This window comes from Lycium barbarum, chromosome 6, assembly GCF_019175385.1.
Source record: "Lycium barbarum isolate Lr01 chromosome 6, ASM1917538v2, whole genome shotgun sequence".
Taxonomy (NCBI): domain Eukaryota; kingdom Viridiplantae; phylum Streptophyta; class Magnoliopsida; order Solanales; family Solanaceae; genus Lycium; species Lycium barbarum.
In genome coordinates, this window is record NC_083342.1 from 108,889,073 (window position 1) to 108,905,358 (window position 16,286).

At 36.8% G+C, this 16,286-nt stretch overlaps 1 protein-coding gene across 2 annotated transcripts; it reads left to right on the forward strand.

Moving 5' to 3' along the window:
* Positions 1 to 794: 794 nt before the first annotated feature.
* On the forward strand, positions 795 to 14,803 carry LOC132645370 (sphingoid long-chain bases kinase 1). 2 transcript variants are annotated; one of them, XM_060362324.1, is made up of 10 exons: positions 795 to 1,167; positions 1,271 to 1,367; positions 1,501 to 2,027; positions 2,119 to 2,487; positions 3,624 to 3,717; positions 3,824 to 3,861; positions 6,927 to 7,073; positions 8,468 to 8,567; positions 13,127 to 14,055; positions 14,368 to 14,803. In XM_060362324.1, the coding sequence occupies exons 3-10, from the start codon at positions 1,605 to 1,607 to the stop codon at positions 14,515 to 14,517; spliced, it is 2,250 nt and encodes a 749-aa protein (XP_060218307.1). In that variant the 5' UTR covers positions 795 to 1,167; positions 1,271 to 1,367; positions 1,501 to 1,604; the 3' UTR covers positions 14,518 to 14,803. The 2 variants fall into 2 exon arrangements, with proteins under 2 accessions (XP_060218307.1, XP_060218306.1); XM_060362323.1 differs by lacking the exon at positions 1,271 to 1,367 and having other exon boundaries at positions 796 to 1,167.
* Positions 14,804 to 16,286: the final 1,483 nt, after the last annotated feature.

Genomic DNA, 16,286 nt, shown 5'->3' on the forward strand with positions numbered 1-16,286 from the left:
AAAACAAGGGCAATTGGCAAATTATAATTTCCCATGTGCTAAAGCTAAAGAACTAAAGTAGATCCATTAAAATTAACAAATTATATCATCTCACACTAGCAGAAATCCTTTTAGCACTATGCATATATGTTAGTACTTTCTATCTTAAAAAACTAAATGTCCAATTTTTTTTCTTCAAATAATGTCACATTTTCAAACATTTTTCAATATGGAAAATTTCAAAATATATTATTTCCATGTTATATTCTATTTTTTTTTAAATATTCCTTTCTCCCCAAAAAATTAGTACTCTGTTAAAAAGAAACGCCTGACCTCACATAATACACCTACTAAACTACTCATTCATATACCTAATACTCAACACAAAATCAAATTAAGATATTCAATTGCAACATAACATATTACTTCAACCCAAAAACAAGGACATTTGGCAAATTATAATTTCCATGTCCCAAAGCTAAAGAACTAAAGTAGATCCACTAAAATTAACAAACTATATCATCCCACACTAGAAGAAATACTTTTAGCACTATGTAAATATGTTATTACTTTCTATCTTAAAAAACTAAATGTCCATTTTTTTTCCAAATAATGTCACATTTTTGAAAAAGGAAAATTTCAAAATATATTATTTCCACGTTATATTCTCAAAATTTTATATATTCTCTTCTCCCCCAAAAATTAGTACTCCATTAAAAAGAAACACTTAACCTCACATAATACACCTATTAAACTACTCGTCCATATACGGATATACCTAATAATCAGCACAAAACCAAATTAAGATATTCAATCGAAACATAAAATATTACTTTATCCCGAAAACAAGGACAATTGGCAAATTATAATTTCCCATGTCCTAAAGCTAAAGAACTAAAGTAGATCCATTAAAATTAGAAAGAAATATACTTTTAGTAGCATTATGAAAGAGAGAAGGAATTCCTTCTTTTTTATTTGGTGGTGTGTTTGGTAGATGAGAGAAAGTGGACGGAAAAAGCATTTCTCATTTCTCTGTATTTTCCTCCTTCTCCCCAAACAACTCCCAAGTGAATATTATCGGGTCGGGTCATCTCCCCGACTATAAAACGCATTTTCTCCGATGAGATTTTCAATTGAGGATTCCGATTTGGACCGTTGATTTTTGACCTCAAAAACCCTAGAAATCAGGTCGGTATTCTTTTTTTCCTTTTTGTTTTGTTGTTTGTGTCCGTGTTTTCGTCAATTTTAACCGGTTTGGTAAATAATTCTCTATTTTTTGGGATCAATTTAGGTAGTTTTGATCTGGAGAGTGGTGTGTTGCTTGCATGTTCATGTGATTTAGTGAATGCTTTCGTAAATATGCAGTTTTTGTTGTTGAGAGATTACAGGTAGTTTATGGCTTGACAATTTTGCTTATTCTGATCTGGAGAGTGTGGTTTGCATTGTTTTGCTCTGAATTATGTAATAGTTTAGTGATTTTAAAAAAAAATTGTTTACCAATTTTAAATTATCATGATGCAGGAGGCTCTGAATTAGCTATTTTTGTGGATCTTGATACACTTAGCAGTATAGCGACTCGTTATAGTTCAATTGTATTCTCTCTCTTTTGCTCGGCGAGCAGAAATATGCAGAAGAGTGGGAATCTTGTTAAAAATAATTCTTTGAGAGTTACAACTCAGCAGTCTCTACGACGTCTCGGTTTGTGTTCCCAGATTACAGCAGCAGGGCAGCATTCATCTCCTGTTGTTTTCCCTGAAAAACGAAGCAAAGGAAGGAATTTGACGCGTGGAGAACTTAGTGTGAGTAATAATGATCCTAAGAAAGAGAAAAGTGTGGAGCATAGGATTGACATAGGGGATGAGAAATCTGACCTGCTCGGATATGAAGTATTTTCTGGAAAGCTGGTTTTGGACAAGGGAAAGGCAATTAAAAATGCAGAGTTAGAAGCCTCAAAGGAGGTTACTAACAAGGATGCTGTTGAAGCCAAACTTACCAGCAAGGCTATGGTTTGGGGTTCTAGTATGCTGCGTCTAGAAGATGTTATTTCGGTAAGGTTCTTTAAGGGATTATGGGTTTTGACAGAATTTATATCACTTCCGTTTGAGTTTTGCTAAGCAATAGGTTCTACACGTACCACAGGTATCATACTGTCCTGGACTCCGGCATTTCACCATCCATTCATATCCCCTGAGAAGAGGTTCTGGTGCTCTTTCTTGTTTTCAAAAAACTCGAAAAAGTCAGAAGGACTTTCGCTTCTTAGCTTCTTCATCTGAGGAAGCACTTCAATGGGTAAATGCATTTGCAGATCAACAGTGTTATGTGAATTTATTGGCTCATCCTCTGGCTTCATCAAAGAAGCAGGCTTCTGATGTGGTTACTAATGAATTTCCTCCTGAGTCATTTGTACGATGTAAAAATCCTCCTAAAATGCTCGTCATTTTAAACCCAAGGTCTGGCCGTGGTCGTTCAAGTAAAGTATTCCATCGCAAGGTTGAACCTATATTCAAGGTATGCACTAGAAGTGTAATCTGTTGTTGTCTATCTGCAAATTTTTTTTGCACCTCTAATTGCACGATTTTTTTTTTTTTTGAAAAGGTAAAGCTAAATGCATAATAATATTATAGTGGTTGCAATTGTCTAGGATTGCCGTTGTTGGATGTAAATGAGATAAATCATTTCTCTGATAGCATTTTCTCTTAGCACCAACCATCCTTGCTACTAGAAAGGGGTGCTTGCTCAATGCGATATGCAGGCTATCTGCTATCTGCTATCTGATTTGTCTCCCGACATTACTTATGGTCATTATTCTTTGCTTTCTTGTGTTTATCCAATTATATGGTTGCTCCTTTTCTTGTCCACATGTCTTTTATATTTTCTCCCGTCCCCAACTGTCAAAACTCGCAAAATGCAACTAATATGTAACAACTACCCCTCATCCCAAGTTAATTGGGGTTGGCAAAACTTACGAGATGTCTGAGAAAAATAAATACAATTTTTACTAATCCAAAAAAAAGATTAATATATGCGAATGCTGTCATCATAATAACTATTTTTCTTGATAATTGTCTTCAAATATTTCTTAACAAATCATATCTTCTCAATTATGAAGTGCAGAGCCTCAATTTACAAAATCATATGCCTTTTCCAAGTTTTGATTCCTTTTTTTTTTTTTTACATGGAATCAACTAACTCGTTCGCAATTGATGCTTTAGTATGTCCAAAGAGAAGCACCGTTACAAAAATCTTCTAGATGGTTTTTGCTGGATTTATAGGTCTCAAGTCTTTAGCGTTCAAGCTAACTTTTTTTTTTCTTCAGAATAAGCGCCATAAAATACGTAGTCTAAATTGCTCGTATTATTCCTGTAAGTATTGGAGGATTCTCTTCTGATACTTCCTGGTTTTAACTTTTCATGTTTAATTTGTCGTGGGAGCCAATTGTGGATATTACCTATTGATTTCATAAGGTGCAGGTTGAGAAAGTTCTGTTTCTGTCACGTATGCCTTCTGTTGTGCATATTTGAGATTCTCATTTTTCAGAATTTCTTTTTGGCTGTTCTCTGATTCAAGCCAAATCATCTCAGACTGGATATCCTTGTTTGTTCTTGTTGACTCAAGTTTTAGGCCTGTTTCTATTGAATTAACAGCTTGCTGGCTTTAAGTTGGAAGTAGTCAAAACCACATCTGCAGGTCATGCCAAGAAACTTGCAAGCACGGTTGACTTCAGCAGATGTCCTGATGGTATTTCTTTCAATGCTATCTGGCTTTTCTGTTGTTCAGTCTTAGATGTCTTGGATCATCTTCATCATTGTTTTTTCTTATATTCTCTGATTTGCAAAATGTTCAGGTATTATATGTGTAGGAGGCGATGGAATAGTGAATGAGGTTAGTTATGGTCTCTCTTTCTCAAACTTCACAAGTGACAAGTGTGTATCACTGCATGTCTGCTTATATAGCTCAATGGGTCTAGTTTCTTTCATCAATAAGTCAGTTACTAGGCTCATAAAGTTTTTTTTGAGTAGCACTAGATTGAGTGAGTTAGCGTGGCGTAGTTTATGTGTGCACAGAGTTACTTGATTTGCTATATTTTCTTTAATATCACTTCTTTCTTCTTTAGGATAGGCACAAACTTTATGGAAGTGTTCCACATTGCTTGTATGGAGTGATTAAGATCTTTGACGGCTGGCTTCTTTGAGATTTAGTACAACCATTGACCTTTTGGAAATTTCCCATACCCTGTAAAACAAACTGTAAGGTCTGTCAATTATGGTTGGATGCTTTCCTATTAAGATAGTGCTTCATTTATGAAGTACGGGGACTGTATGTATTGGGTATTGCAGTTTCACCTAAGGGGACAATCTTGTTAAAGGCTACACAAAAAGGTTAAAGAACATGAAAGGCTGACCCTTAATTTTTGAAAGTCAGCAAAAATAATCACTCTCTGAGGCCTCTCCAGCGGAATTTCACTTCTTTATTTTACCCAAGCAAGTAATTGTCATTGAGAAAAGGGAGAAGATCCTTGAGTATAGAGTGAACAAAGCCTATATAAAGGGGCTTCTCTCCATGGCATCTGACCAATCATCGTTAAAATGCTGGAGCATCATTGGTGCACCAAAATATATACAGTTTGATCATGGATGAGTGTCCTAGATTCTTTTTGTTTTTATACCTTCTATTAGCTTTCCTGCCAGCAGTGTTTTAAAAGGCGAGGGCGTAAGGCGGGGCGTTTTATGTCTGCCTTAGTCAGGCGTAAGCCCCGAGGCACGGGGCGTAAGCCCCATGGGGTTTTAATTTTTAATATTTTATAAAATGATATAATTATAATAAATACTTTTAAATAGGTGAAATAGCGTAAAAAAATGAAGAAAATTATAAATAAGTGATATATATATATATAACATAATTTTACAAGTATAAACAATACAATGAAATAAAAGCTATTATGAAATGCAAATCAATTCTAACATTTTAACTTTCAAACACGGAAAAAAACACAGTTTCTTAAAACACTATTACTATCATACTATTCATTTTATCTCCCTATAAGCAAATAATCAATAAAATTTATCAATATTACAATTAAAACATAACTTCTTCATGAACAAAAAATAAAATTATATGATAATTCTGATACATAGGACTTATGACCAATGACAAGTGAAAATATACAATTCCGCTATGTGTGTTTTTTTTTTAAAATTAAGTGATATTCACCCTCACGACGTTCTCAAATAGTAAATATCCAATACTACGACTTGTTATATGAGTTACACCCAATCTTCTATTTCTATAGATGAAAAACTATTAAGTATCATTATTTTGTTAAACAATTATGAGGGTGAATGATTTTAATTAAGGAATTTAAAATATAATTTGTGTAAGAACTGTTAGGCGAGCTCTGGGCGTTAGGCGTGTTTAGGGCGTATGGTTGGGCGCTTAGGGCGTAAGCCTCATAGGAACTAAGTCTCGCACGTTAGCCCCAAGGCGTTTTGCCACTGCCCTGCCCCGAGGCGAGCCCCAGGGCGAGTCCTGACACTGCCTTTTAAAACAATGCCTGCCAGCCCTTCACAATTTGAATAGAGGAAAATTACCCTGGAAAGATCTCTTATGAGTAAAAATAATTTAACAAAGCTCTACTGGGCAAAAGGCTTTGGAGATTTGGGATGCAGGTACAAGTTTTTTTTTTTTTTTTTTTGGGGGGGGGGGTTGATAATTGATAATATGGGGAAAAGGAACGTGGATGGAGAACTAGAGATGTCAATATGCCTTTCGGGTGCGGTTTATGGAGGAATATATTGAAGGGATGGGATGATTTTAGTGAAAATACCTCATTCAAGGTAGGAAATGGGAGGAGAGTTAATTTTTGGTGAATAACGGAGTTTTTTCTGTTAAATCTTTCTATGAGAGACTTTTGGTTAGGGAGGAGGATGCATTTCCTTGTGATGCAATTTGGATACTTCAGGTGCCGAGGAAAGTGTGTTTTTCCCTTGGCTTGCTGCTAGAGGGTTGATCTTGACGGCAGAAAATCTTAGGAAGCGGAAGGTTGTCTTTGTCAGTTGGTGCTACATGTGCAAGGAGACGGGCGAGGACGTGTGAGTTTACTATGAGGTTATGGTGGGACATGTTTCGGTGGTTTGGAACTTCATGGGTAATGCCAAAGACTGAAAGATTTGATGTTCTGTTGGAAGAGCGGGAGAAGGAGGAGAAGATGTAGAGCTTGGAACATGGTTCCTCTTGCAATGATTTGGGTTGTTTGGAAAGAGAGAAATAGGAGAACTTTTAAGGGGGTAGAGTCGAGTTTTACCCAGTTGAGGAGCAGCCTCCGGTCACTTATTTTCTTTCGGTGCACCCATAAAATCCCTTGTTGTATAGAGGAATGGGTGCCTTTGTTGAGAATCATGTCCTTTTGTAGTTTCTTTACTTTTTGGTATGCCCCTTGTATACGGCCAATTGTTTGGCCATGTTTATAAATGAAATACTTTAAACTGATAAAAAATAGAGTAAAAATAAAGATCTCTAGTAAAAAAGACATAATACTAAAACAAATCTGAAGATGGGCTACAAAACCAACAGACCCCTTTCCTGCCTCTTGCAATCTCTTTTCTAGTTTTCTTTTTGTTACACTCAGGCTCTTTTTATTTTTTAGTTTCTTGAGCTTAGTCACCCTATATGTAGTTTTTGATTGTGTTAAAATAGAATTTGCACATTTTTGGAGCTATGGTCTTAATATGAGTCTTACTATTGTTTCTTGACACTGTTTATTATAATAAGATGACTTTTACTATTGTTTCTTGAAAATTTCTGAATGTTAACTTGGTCATTCTGAACCAAAAAGTGAACTGTACCAATAGCTGTTGGTTGATATTTGAAACATGTGACTCAGAATTAGTTAATTTTGCCTCGCCCAGACAAATAAGTTGAACTTGCTTAATGTAGCTTTTCTGGTTCAGGTTTTAAACGGGCTACTCAGTAGGGACAACCAGAAAGAAGCAATTTCGATTCCAATTGGAATCATTCCTGCTGGTTCTGATAATTCTTTGGTCTGGACTGTGCTTGGAGTTAGAGATCCAGTGTCCGCTGCCATAGCAATTGTCAAGGTATGTCTCATCTTTCTTCAATGCGTCTTCGTGCTCATTATAGATTTCAACTTGGTGGATAGACTCCTGTTTTATAGATCTTCATTATTTGTTGTCTGGAATAACATTAAGAATAAATGTTGTTCATTAAATAACAAGAAGGATATTTGTTGAAAGAAGTTCCATATATGAAGAATGAATTTAAAGTAATTAGAGTGACAAAGTAGAAAATGGAACAAGAAAAGAAAGTGGTATTAACATTTTCTAAAGAAAGTATTTGATAGAACTTTATTTGCATTCTCTGTGCTACATATATAATACTGTTACCTTTCTCCAAAAAAGAAAAGAGAACTCTGATTCAGATGAAGTACTACTAAGTTTTGCTAGTTGCTTAACTTTTAGCTTATCAAAAAAACAGGTTTTAAGTCCCATCTTTTGTCTCTTTGGAAAAGGTAGATATCACAAGAAGAGGTATAAGACTGAGTCTCAACGTTTATTGTTGGCTTTCATTTACAGTGATAATGCATGGAATATGTTATGAACATCAAATGGAAGCACTACTAAGTTTTGCTTGTTACTTAGCTTTTACCTTACAAAAAAAAAAAGGTTTTAAGTCCCATACTACTGTTCGTTTTCAGTTGCAAACTTGTGTTGAAAGTGGTGATGGATTTGTGACCATCTGTATCTTGGAATTAAGGGTGAAATTAGTATAATTGGAAGTTTAGGAAGTAAAAACTTCACAAAAACTACAGTCAAGTACTGAGTTATTGAGCACTGCTTTGAATTTGTTTGGCATACAATGGACCATGCCTTCTACCAAAAGACATTGCAAGGTTTATTAATTTTATTGTGCAAGGTTTATTTTGGCCTTTCCTAAAAATTGCGCTGAAATGGGGCCTTGTCGCTTTTTCCTGCTTCGCGCTTTCAGAAACACTGCTTATGGGAATCCATGTAGCATAGATGATTGGATGCTATTGGTAGAGAATCACACTTTTGCTTAGATTCTCTACTTTCCTTGTACCACTTGTTCCACGAAAAATTCCCATAATCAATAAAATTATTACTTTATGACAATAAGAACCTTTCTCAAAGCTAAGGACAGCCTTTATTTGGTCAGGCAGTTTCTTTTAGAAGACTGGTTCTATTCGTCTGCTCTAGATCCATAGTGTTCCTCAGGTTTATCGTTTTATCTTCTCAGTTCTCTATTATTTTATATTCTCGGTTTCTGAATGTATTCTTTCTATTCTATAATACCTTCTTTTCTTTTTGCTGTTGGTTAAGAAAGACCCTCCTCAATGCTATCACTCAGAGGCATTGATTTCACAAGCGAAACTTGTGAATTATTGTTTGAAATATTTCATTACTGTTGCTAGGTCATCTATTCCTCATATGTAGGGTCGATTTCTTGTTTTCAGGGAGGGCTTACACCTACAGATGTATTTGCTGTTGAGTGGGTTCAAAGTGGTAGAATTCACTTTGGAACGACTGTCACCTACTTTGGCTTTGTAAGCGACGGTAATTTGTTTATCTTTTATTTCCTAGTAGTTATTAATGTTATGCTCCACAATAACTTTTGTTATTTAAATTATTCATGTCATATGAACACTTTGTGGTTGTTACGTACTCGAATGCAGATACTTGAGTAGGGTAAGATAAGGAGTCAGACGCGAAAGAGGAAATATTATTGGATAATTAGGGGATGCATCACCTAGAACATGATTTTTTTCTATTGGTAAACCCTAGAACATGATTATTGATACTTGGATCTTTCATTTATAGTCTGAAATCTCTAATAAAAAACTATTAATAAATATGTATCAAAAAATCATAATTTACCATTATCACAGAAATTGTCCCAGATGACAAAGTTTACTAGGATTACTCGAAGAAGGAAGTCTATCGATATTAGCATTTGGTTACATGAAAGCACCTCAAGTTATGTGTTTGCTTAAGACTCAAGGCAACTCTTTTTTCTTTTTTGAGTTTTGTCTATCAAGCTTTCTATATCCTAATGAATTCTTTTAATTGTTTAATTTATTGTTATTACATATATGATGCATAATATCTACCTTCTCTAATATAATTTTTCTCCAAAATTATGAATTGGGGAATAATTGATAAATATAATTCTCTTTTTGGCCTTCCAACTGCGGGATTCCTGTTCCATCTTAAAGAGATGGTGCCAAAACTTGAGGGAAAATTTGGGACGCAACTAACAGGATTGATGTTGTAAGAGCATTGGTGTCTGACTATCACCAAAAAGAATGCATGTATTTTGTGTATGTGCTTCATAACTTGTCGCTTGACAAGCTGACATGTATCATGTAGGCTATGGAGAAGTTTCAACTGCACAATTATTATAGGTCTTGCCCTCAAATTCTTCTCAGATAGAACCAGAAATATCTCGTCAGTCATTAGTGGATCTTGTGAGGTGCCTTTGGGAGGGTATCCTCTTTGAAATATTAAACTGTGCTGTAACAGAAGATAAATAAAAAGATCATCACCCCATAATTTTGCTACACATAGTAAAACATTACTTTAAGTTGGAATCTTTTTCCTATCTTAAAACAGTGAGTCTTATTGACACTTTCCTCTTCTCCAGCATGATATTGCTGCAAAAACAGATGAGGTTTTTTTACTTAATTTATTGGTTGCTCTGTGGAACAAAATTTTGTTGCAGACAAGTATCGATTATCTTTGTTTTTGATGTCTCTGTTTCCGTTGGTTCTAAATATCTTTATTAAAAAAGTTCAAAATTTGCTGGCTGGTAATTGGTGCATATCTTGAGATAAGGCTCCTGGTTTGGATCCATAATAGTGAAGCTAGACACCTGCTGAGTCTTTCCTATCTTATCATTTATACATTTCGGCATTTCCCATCTCTTGCCTTTCTGCTCCTCCCTCTTTACATTACTCACCATGATTGTGCATTGTGATTAATGCCCATTAAGAGGTTATCTTTCCCAAATGGTTTTAACATTCATTCCTTATCTGAAGATTAAGCTTTAGGATACAGCACTGGGAAAGTATGCTGGCACAATTGTGCTGTAGGAGTTTTGCAAACGAAGAGCGAGAAAAAGTGACGAAGTCTGTGGGAAGTGAAAATCAAGAAGTGAAGCATGTGCTTCTTCGAAGTGAAGCACACAATCTATGAGAATTATAAAAACACCAAACATATTTAATTTAGCACTATAAAGTTCAAACTTCTACTAAAGTAACTAATTTCATTTCCAATATAAAATAATGCTGATATTAATATAACTCTTCAAAGTTGAGATTCAAAATAATCAGCCCCTTGTTAGGATCACTTTGCGCGTCATTGTCTAAAACACACATTCCTCTGCAGTACATGACTTTCGCCCATGAAATGATATCCCCTCCCGTCGCTTCTTCGATGAAGCGGCGACTTTCAACAACACTGTTGTGTTGCAAATTTTTGCTACCCCTATATACATTTACCATAAAGATAAGAAAGAAATAGATATAGTTAAGCCACCTAGAGGTTTTGAATTTTTGGAGATACTTTCTCAAGTTTCACAATTATACGAACTCCAGTTGTTGGAAACATACCTATTGCACTTCTCAAGTTGCAATGTTACTAGACATTAGATGCTGCCTTTTGTGGTGCTTTTTTTGGGTGGGTGGCGGTTACGTGGTCCAGATTTATGTGCCTTCTGCTCATGAAATTATGTATGGGTCTGATGCTGCTAAGCCTAAAAATATAGTGAAAACAAAGATGACATTGAATCCGAAATTCTTAACGTCCATGCCCCTCTTGGGGGCCTTGTTCAGTGCTGTGTGCTATTGCACATAGAGTTGGATTTGATGTTAACTTTCTAAAATTTTAGAGGATACAATGTTGTTAGCCTTAAATTTGGTGTGCGGTTGGTTGGTCCGCAGTTGTGTGCTTCTCTCAATAAAAATAGGTATAGGTCTGATGCTACTATAGCAAAAATATAGCGAAAAGCAAATAGGATGGTATTAAATCCAAACTAACATCCATTCCCCTTTTGGGGTGCTTTGTAGTGCTAGGTGCTATTGCAAGGAAAGAGGATATGGACACAATGTCAACTAGGATATGAAGTTGGACGTTAGGGTATCTTTTGGGAATTTGGGGGATACAACTGTGTTAGCCTAAGAGTTACAGTTCTGTCGTCTTCAAGTTAGACTGAAACCTGTCCAGGAAATAGATCCAGAGTTGCAGTGAACCTGTAGAGTTGATGTTGATGTTCCTTTCTTTCTTAAGTACAGATTGAAACTCGATCTAGCAAACATTTAGTATAGGAGATGTTCCACCCCTTAGTTGACCACGATCCAGCTTCTAACCAATCTCATGTTTGCTTCATTAGGGCAATGAGTTAGTCGTAAAGATCACAGTGGGATACTTTGGTGGTAGCAGATATATTGGAGCATTTATCCCATGGTGTTGGACCAACTTCCTTTCTTATCTTAGGTACAGATTGAAAATCAGTCAAGCAAACTTATAGAATAAGAGATGTTGCACCCCTTATTTGAACACGTTTCTAACAACGTGTCCTTCACGGATTCTATATGGCTTATGGTTACTTCTTGTGGGGCAATGGGTCAGTCCTAAAGACTAATGTCGGTTGTATTGGAGCATTTCTCCCATGGTCTTGGACCGACATGGTTCCTGCATCTTGGACCATTAGATCCTTGGAACCCACCTGATGTAATGATTGTGACTGCTGGGACCATGGAGGTCTAGGGTATGGGAGTACTTTGGGTTGTATTAGGGTATAGGACAAATTAGCGGTAATAGTTCGCGGATAGTCTGTTGATTGTGTTGAAATGGAAGGTTTACGTGTAACTAGGAGGGAAATTGGGTCGTGTAACATAATAAGCAAGGTGTTGTGCTCCTCTTTTATCTTTTCTACTTCCTACAAATAAAATTTGCAGAGGAAAATTTCATTCATCAAGCTTTGGGTTTGTCTTCATTAAACCAAGGCTCTGGTTAGTGTTTAGATTTTAGGGGTTACATTCCCGGTTTACTTCCATTGTTAGAAACCTTATGGGGTTCAAGTGCTAAAAGTTGCACCCAAGGGTGTGGCCTAGTGGTCAATGAAGTGGGTTGAGAACCGTGAGGTCTTCGGTTCAAATCCCAGTAGAGACAAAAACACTAAGTGATTTCTTCCAATCTATTCTAGCCTTGGTGGATAGAGTTACCTGGTACCTATTGCTGGTGGGAGGTGGCGGTTATCCCGTGGAATTAATCGAGGTGCGCCCAAGCTGGCCCGGACACCCATTATCAAAAAAAAGAAATGCTACAAGTTGACTTAGTAACTCTAGAGGTAGCATTTGACACTATTTTACCTGGGTCTGCTTTGTCACATTCTGCTAGCTTGTATCATCAGTATGCTTATTATTTTTGCCTAGAGAATTGGCATTATAAAATTCGATTCCGAATGCAAAAATGCTAGTGGAGGCTATTGCCTTGAAGCTTTTTAATGCTTGTGCAGTCCAAATTTATGTTTCTCAGCACGTGTTTTTTTTTTTTCCTTATCTAAGATGCATATGTGCAACTTGGGATATCCAGCATGACATTGCTTATGAATGGTAGTCTGCACCTCTTGATGCCAACTAAAATACTGGAGAATAGCTCTAAAGTGTGCATGGTTTGTTTGTTATAGCTGTTGTGCAAATTGTGATGACAGCAAGGATTTAAGATCAAGTAATTTTGAGAATGTAGTTGGTTGGTCTGGTGATTGAAAAGGTTGGCATGTCGGCGCCTGGGCTTTGGTCTAGTGGTGAGAGCGCAACGCGTAATGTGTGGGTTAGGTGCATGTCACAGTTTCGAAGCATTTTGCAAACAAAAGCCTGGTAGTTAAGTGGATAAGGGGTAAAGGGGCAGGCCTAACCGTGCGCCACTGGCCCTTGAGGATTTCTCGGTTATAAAAAAGGAAAAGTAAATAAAAGGTTGGCTTGTGTGTATGAATTTCTACTTTCCATTGCTGTAGCAGTATCACTAGTCTTTCACATGGATATTTTGTAACCGTATAATATTTTTATCTGAATTGCATATATTTTCAGATAGCTTACTTCAATTATCTATTGTAGTGTTGGAACTATCCGAGAAATACCAGAAGCGGTTTGGTCCATTACGCTACTTTGTTGCTGGTTTCCTCAAATTCATGTGCTTACCAAAGTACAGTTTTGAAGTGGAATATCTTCCAGCACTGAAAGAAGCAACTGGAGAAGGAAAAGCTTCGGTCATTGATATGTCTGAATTGTATACAGACATTATGAGAAGGTCAAGCAAGGAAGGGCTTCCCAGACCCTCTAGCTTATCAAGTATTGATTCAATAATGACCCCGAGTAGAATGTCTGGAGCAGACTTGGATACTACATGTAGTAGCACTGAGCCATCAGAATATGTGCGAGCCATTGATGCAAAATCTAAGCGTTTGTCTGCTGGACGGACTGGCAACACAACTTCTGAACCGGAAGTTATCCATCCTCAAGTTCCACATTCAGTAACCCCGAATTGGCCCAGGACTAGGTCCAAATCAAAAACAGATAAAGGATGGACGGGGTTGACTGCTGCAAATGACCCCACTAGATCTTCTTGGGCAAATACAACTACAAATGATAAAGAGGATATCTCATCAACAATGTCGGACCCGGGCCCAATTTGGGATACAGAACCAAGATGGGACACAGAACCTCATTGGAATATGGAAAATCCTATTGAATTGCCTGGACCAGCAGACGACACTGAAGATGCTGTGCGGAAGGATATTGTCCAGAAGCCTGCTGAAGAATGGGTGACTACCAAAGGTCAATTTCTTGGTGTCCTGGCATGCAATCATTCATGCAGAACTGTTCAAAGCTTAAGTTCACAGGTTGTGGCCCCAAAAGCAGAGCCTGATGATAACACGTTAGATCTGTTGTTGGTCCATGGAAGTGGAAGACTGAAGCTTATAAGGTTCTTCTTGCTTCTGCAAATGGGCCGGCACCTTTCCCTCCCATACGTTGAATATGTCAAGGTAAAGCAGCAAATGTCTTTTAGATGCTTTTACACATTTGTTCCTCGAAGGCAGAGAGTTTTTTAAGAGCATTAATACAGAATTCCCTTTTTGCACGGAGGCCATTACTGTATGGATATTTTCAAAACATCAATCTACTTTGCAAAGATAAACTGCCCCAAGATACTTAGAGTATCACTTTAGAGCTCGACCTTTTTTTTTTTTTTTGTTGTTGTTGTTGTTGTTGAGAAAATCTGGTTTATAAACTTTAATGCGGTTTTGTTGGTTGGTGCTCACTGACATCAAATTAAGCTTTGTTTCTATGAAATGCAGGTTAAAGCAGTAAAGGTTAAGCCCGGGAAGCACTCTAACAGTAGCTGTGGTATTGATGGTGAACTTTTCCCAGTAAACGAGCAAGTGATTTCGTCCTTGCTTCCAGAACAGTGCAGGCTTATTGGTCGCGCCCCAGGTAATTGCAGGTGATTGATGCGGTCGCTGTATATCTTCAATAGGTCTCTGCCTTCCGGCTACAGCATTCAGCTCTTTATTTGTCATTGAGGTCCTTGTAAATTTTGTCAATGTTGCTTAAATTTTTCAAATTATATGTCACCTTATATAGTATTAATGTGTACCCTTTGCCGTAACTTGTATTATTTGCCTTTTGAGTTGGCTTGGTATGAAATATTAGCCATGTTCCTTGTACTGGTTTGACAAAGCGTGTAAATTATTGGTTTGTGATTGTTGAGGAAAGAAATTTTTATTTATCTAACAGTTTCTTCTCTCTCCCCTTCTTCGCCACATAAACCCTAGCACCAGCGGGAAAGGAAACAAAAACAAAAAAGAAAAAGAAAAAGGCCTTAGGGAGAGGGGTGTGCTTCTAGCAATTATGAGTTGTTCTCTTGGCCTTGTTCAATAATTTGTTGAGCTTCTTCATTTTTATTTTCTTTTTCTTGTGGTCATGCAAGGCCACTTTGGTTGACGTGGTAAGTTTCGGAAAATAACTGTTGAATTAAAAGAGATTATATTTTAAAATGTTGTAAGGTTGAAAGATGTCAGTTCGGCAAAAAGGTTGCAAGTTTCTATTTACTTGTGTCTCTTCACGTGCATTCCTCTAAACCACATACTTAAAGATGAAAGGAAAAAAGGAAGGATCCACTCACATCTCATTCATAAGAGAAATCAAGAGGCTACTACAGCATAACTTTGTGGCAAACAAATTCAGTGAATTAAGAATTCCTTCATTTGAAATTGATTCATGACTTGTATCGAACAATATCTCAGATATCAATATTTACAGGGTCAAGACAGTAACAGGATCAAGGTTCAGAACGTATGTAACCACCCAACGGTCTCTAATCACATATATAGATCAGTCCAAGGCCAGTTTTGAATATAAGAATTCGTTATGTTTAGTTAGCTAGGTACTGAATACCGTATAGTAATTGAAACTATCCAAGCAAACAAAGACTTGGAAATTCATTACGAATATTACCTAGTGAAAATTTCAAAACACAAGCAACAAAATTGCTACTAAATTAAAAAGAGTCCTTCCATTCCTTCCTTGTATAGTAATCCTATGTAAAACCAAACCGATGATGCACAGATATTTCGCTGCATCTTTCATTACATATTGGACAATTAATTGGTTCAGCGTTTCTATCATTGGAGCTATCTCCTAATTTCAACTGCAGGTAACATCTTAAATGGGTTACATGGTTGCATGGAAGCAACTCAATGACACCCAACTCATTACCATCCATGAGAGGGTTTTCACAACACCCTGAATGCGTGCCGAAAACCGACCACTCCTTGCCTGGATCTTTCCAATCAGGAGGTAAATCAATCCGCACATTAGTTAAATCTGGCTCTGGAATACACCTGTAGAGCAACGGGATATAGTGGGTGACTTGCTCGCGACAACCAGAGCAACTTTCTCGATTGGTATTTTGTAAGAAGCAATCCCTGTGGATGACATGCTTTAGGTTGCACGAAGGGAAAATCACATAACGAAGCATTTGCATATGGTCAAGACAGATAACACACTTCTGGTTTCGTAACCACCCATCGAAGGACAATGCAGCCATTTTGAAATATGCTATGCTATTATAAAACTGGTAAATTTGTTTTATGGTTATGTATAGAAGAGCATGGGGTTGGCTAGGGCTTCCTTAGCCGTGGTTAAAAAAACATAACTAGCAGCCCTATAACTATAAGATAGTATGTGTTAATTTAGCCCTTGACAAAATATAGTC